The sequence below is a fragment of the Engraulis encrasicolus genome, chromosome 13 (genome assembly GCF_034702125.1).
Source record: "Engraulis encrasicolus isolate BLACKSEA-1 chromosome 13, IST_EnEncr_1.0, whole genome shotgun sequence".
NCBI classification, from domain to species: Eukaryota; Metazoa; Chordata; class Actinopteri; order Clupeiformes; family Engraulidae; genus Engraulis; species Engraulis encrasicolus.
The window spans coordinates 5,768,623-5,773,057 of NC_085869.1; the positions used below are offsets into that span (position 1 = coordinate 5,768,623).

Below are 4,435 nucleotides of genomic sequence, written 5' to 3' on the forward strand. Positions count from 1 at the left end.
CAAGCTACTGCCTTATCATACTCTTTATTCTGACACTTATGTATGTAGATATTGAAAATCGAAAGCATAAATCAACATTGTAGTATCTAAATATGCTGCCGCCAGATCTATTTATAGCCTATTTTACGATTCCGCCGTCTGACGATCATTCACCGTTCAAATAGCATGCGTAAGCTAAGCGCTAACGTGATGAACGTAACTCCCCCCATAGAATCGCAAGAATCGCCGTAACATCAAATGCGCAAGACGGCGCACTCGTTAGTGCCGTTCGTAACGGCTACCTCATCAGCTGACTTCGCCTCTCTGATCAGTGACCTGTTTATGTAGGAGGAGAGTCATCGAGTCACTGCCTCCCGTTTCGAATTCAGCCACAGAGGGTGATAACAGCCATAGATGTGAAACGTCATTTGAATTCCACTAATGGTGCTGCTATCCAGAGTGAGTGATTGTAAAACTCCTCAAGGGGTAAGCTTTCGTTTGTGACCAAGATCATGCTTCCAGCTGAAAATGTTCTTTTGCAGTCATATTGTATTAGGAGGTTGTGTTTTGAGTAACCAAAAGGTGCCTTTAGGAGTCTCAAAAAACACACTTGGCAAAATGCATGTGCATATCCACACAAAAGTGGCTTTGGAAAGGTCAAAGACAGCTGTGACAAATTGCACTTATTGTCAAACGGCTTCAGTGGGCCAGGGCACGAGTCTCAAATGTGTTTCCAAGGCCAGCTGTATCAACTAAACAGCTGAATTGTGGTAATTCCCAGGGATTTTGATAATCACTAATAAGGAAAGAAAATGCTAGCCCTTGTAACTCATTGACAGTACATCAAACTCTTTCTCTCACTTCCTGTTGATTCTAAAGAGTCTTTGCTTTCGGATGGTATCAGCCATTCCATTATAGGTCAAAGAATGCAGGCACAGGAACCATTGAAGCAGACGTTATACAAAACCTCAAACATCCAGATTCTGGTAGCCTTAGGATCTGACTGCAGTTTCCCCCTTTTAACCAAATGCTCTGCAGTTCTGATATTCTGTTAAGGAGACAGGAGCTTGGAACACCACTCCCCTCATTAGTTGACAAACAGGTCACCCATGAAGGTGTAAATGGGAGGATTGTAGTGGTTTCAGGATCCAGAGGGTGATAACTGCTATAAATGTGGAAAGTAATTGGATTTTGACTAAATGGTACTGCTATCCAGTTTGCTTTGTAACTCTCATTGTTGTGGCTGTAGTGTGATCAGGCCTTTCCACAGGTTGGAAATATGGATTCTCTTTACTGTACGGCTTTGCCTCATGACAACATTTCACAAAGACCCTTTTACACGTCTAATATTTTTCATTTTATTCTTTTATTTGTCTCCATAAGACTCCAATACCACCCTTTCCTTGCCATCCAAGGTAGTGATGGGCAGCCTGGAGTCATTAGTTACAACTCGGTGCCACATCCCAAATGACCTGGTTTTCCCTGTCCAATTCAATCAGTTTGTCAATCATTACATTGTTTTGAGGAATAGGGCTGAGCAATGCACAGAGGGCATCACTATAACAACTGTACATGAACAGAAATACTCCAAAAGCTTATCAGGCGAGGTTGAAATACTCCAAACTCTAATTAAGCCTGGTTGAAATATGTGCCTATTGAGGAGTATTTCTATATCTGTAACTCTAACACATTTTGTCAGAGGAATCAAGTGCTGATGTCACTTTGACCTCTAATGCACTTTACTTGGGAATATGCTGCTACTACAACTGAGTGCTGTACTACAAACTCAATTTCATTGCCTTTTTGTGTTAGGTGCCATGGCTATTCTGGCCACTTGGAATTGCTTTGGGACACCTGTCATTTCCCTGTTTTTTGATTTTGTGTTTGTTGTCGTTTGACATGTGCCTTATCTTCCGTCATGTGATCCTGCCCCGCCTTCTCATTACGTTTCCCTCCATTTTTGTTCCACTACAACCTGTTGCCATTTGTGTTTGTCATGTGAACAATTAGTCTGGTTATTTAAACCCTTTTTTTGAGTCTTTGTCTTGCGTCCACATTACTGGTGAGCTATTTTGAAGATTTTCTCTTGAACCTATTTGTTAGGCCAGGCTTTCCCCCTGTGTGTACTATATACTGATACCCATGACGTAAACAGATTTGAATGTGAACAGCATTTAAACGTGTGGGTAGAAAACATTCGGCTTTCAGTTTAAGAAAGAGACAATGAGACGGAGCCAGAGAGATGTAGAGACAGCTATATGTAAACAGTGGCAGCAATTAGACTCTAATCTGGCATGAGAATAACAATGGCCGACATTACACTCTAATCTGGCATGAGAATAACAATGGCAGCCATTACACTCTACTTCGCCATGCGAATAAAAGACTTGTAATCCTCAACCATTCCAACATTGCTAAGCATTAACAGCTTCACATTAGCAATACTTAGTATAGTGTAACGTAATAATAGTTCAGCAATAGTGTTTCTCAACAAGGAGGTGTTGAGCAGCCCAAGGGGGCATGGAGAAGGATACAGGTTAGAGCAGGGGTGGGGAACCTTTGTCATTCAAAGGGCCAATTCAAATTTATCCGAAGGCTGTAAAAGTCCTCCGAGGGCCGTATTATGATCAAAAACCAGGATTTTCTCCTTTCACTTTAGGCCAATATTGAAGGAAGCCACCTTTTTAAACATACCTCACCTGACTTTTTGCAATTACAAATGCATTTTCTGGGATTCCTTTATAAAATATGTCATATTCCCCCCACCCTCCCTGTTGCTGAATAACATTAAAATTATATCGCAATCGGCCCTCGAGACATAGGTTCCCCCCACCCCTGGCTTAGAGGGTGCAGTGCTTAGTTTCCATTGGGCAACATTATTCCATTTCACTTTTTTATACTAATTTTGACATTGGCAGGATTATGAGGAGGTCACGGTTAAGTTGGGGGGCTTATGTTGAGGTCCAGGGGGTGAAATTCAAAAAAGATTGAGAACCACTGATATAAACTTACCCCTTGATGTGTGCTGTTGTTGCCTTATAGGACTTACTATGGGTCTCTGTATTTGTAAAAGAATACAGTGATTCCCTGATCTCTTAAACCATTTAGGGAATACTTAACAGAAACATTCCTTGTGCCATGAAAAAACACTTTATTAAAAAAAAATGTCATATACACAAAACAAGCGGTACATGTCTGAGGGATTTTCAAATTGTAATTAAGTAATCAAGTTGTACAATGCATAGAAATAAAATTAAAATAAATACAACTATAACACTGTGAAAGAAGTTTCCATTTGTGTGTATGTGTGGAAAGACGCTGGGTTATCTAACTTATTACAGAAGTCAAGTGTTAGTTGTACTCAATGAGAATGTTCTGATGCCTGTTGAGATCACCTTTTTGTACAAAGCCTTTGCCACATGTGGCACACTGGTAAGCCCTTTCTCCAGTATGGGTTCTCTGGCGAACAATGAGGTGATTTTCTGCATAAACGTTTTTCCAAATGTAGTTCACTGGTGAGGCCATTCACCAGTATGATATTTCTGATGACTGTTCAAATTACCTTTATTGGCAAATCCTTTTCCGCATGTGGTACAAAGGTAACCCCTTCCTCCAGTATGGCTTTTCTCATGAGTAATGAGATGAAATTTCCGTGTAAACCCTTTCCCACATGTAGTGCATTGATGAGGCCTTTCTCCAGTATGGGTTCTCTGATGCCTGTTGAGATCACTTTTTTGTGCAAAGCTTTTTCCACATGTGGCACACTGGTAAGACCTTTCTCCGGTATGGATTCTCTGATGAATAATGAGGTCATTTTTTCGTGTAAACCCTGTTCCACATGTAGCACACTGGTAACGCCTTTCTCCGGTATGGATTCTCTGATGGCTGATGATGGCACTTTTCTGTCTAAAGCCTTTTCCACATGTAGCACACTGGTGAGGTCTTTCCCCAGTATGGGTTCTCTGATGCCTGATGAGATCACGTTTCTCTGTAAAGCCTTTCCCACAAAAAGTACACTGGTGAGGCTTTTCTCCAGTATGGGTTCTCTGATGCCTGATGAGAGTACTTTTCTGAACAAACCCTTTTCCACATGTAGAACACTGGTGAGGCCTTTCTCCCGTATGGATTCTCTGATGAATAATGAGGTGATTTTTCTTTGCAAAACCTTTTCCACATGTAGTACACTGGTGATGCTTTGATAAATAGTGTTTTGTTCCACAGTTCCTTTCACCTGTTTTACCTGAGGAAGAAAAACATACAAATGAGTTTTAACATCACAAGTCACAAATCCCCCAACCCAAACGTCCCCATGTAGTAGTAGTAGTAGTGTCTTTATTGTTCCCCATGGGGGAAATTTCTTTTAGTAGGTGGAGCATCGGACATGAGGACAGTCAATATATACAACAGATGTCTCTCCCAACCCACCCCCTTGAACAATTACCCTAAGACACACCAT

General features: G+C 41.1%; 1 protein-coding gene across 1 annotated transcript; it reads right to left on the reverse strand.

Moving 5' to 3' along the window:
• Nucleotides 1-3,169: 3,169 nt before the first annotated feature.
• LOC134461486 (zinc finger protein 239-like) lies at nt 3,170-4,435 on the reverse strand. The gene is made up of 2 exons (XM_063214409.1): nt 4,405-4,435; nt 3,170-4,219 (listed from the first exon to the last, which is right to left on the reverse strand). Exons 1-2 carry the CDS (start codon nt 4,433-4,435, stop codon nt 3,489-3,491), a joined length of 762 nt encoding a protein of 253 aa, XP_063070479.1. The 3' UTR covers nt 3,170-3,488.

Excerpts from the sequence above, each read along its gene's own strand:
- LOC134461486 (XM_063214409.1), bottom strand. The coding sequence starts at position 4,435 with ATGGTGTGTCTTAGGGTAATTGTTCAAGGGG. Across the intron at positions 4,220-4,404 it reads TAGGGTAATTGTTCAAGGGG|GTAAAACAGGTGAAAGGAAC; the intron begins GTGGGTTGGGAG and ends TTTCTTCCTCAG.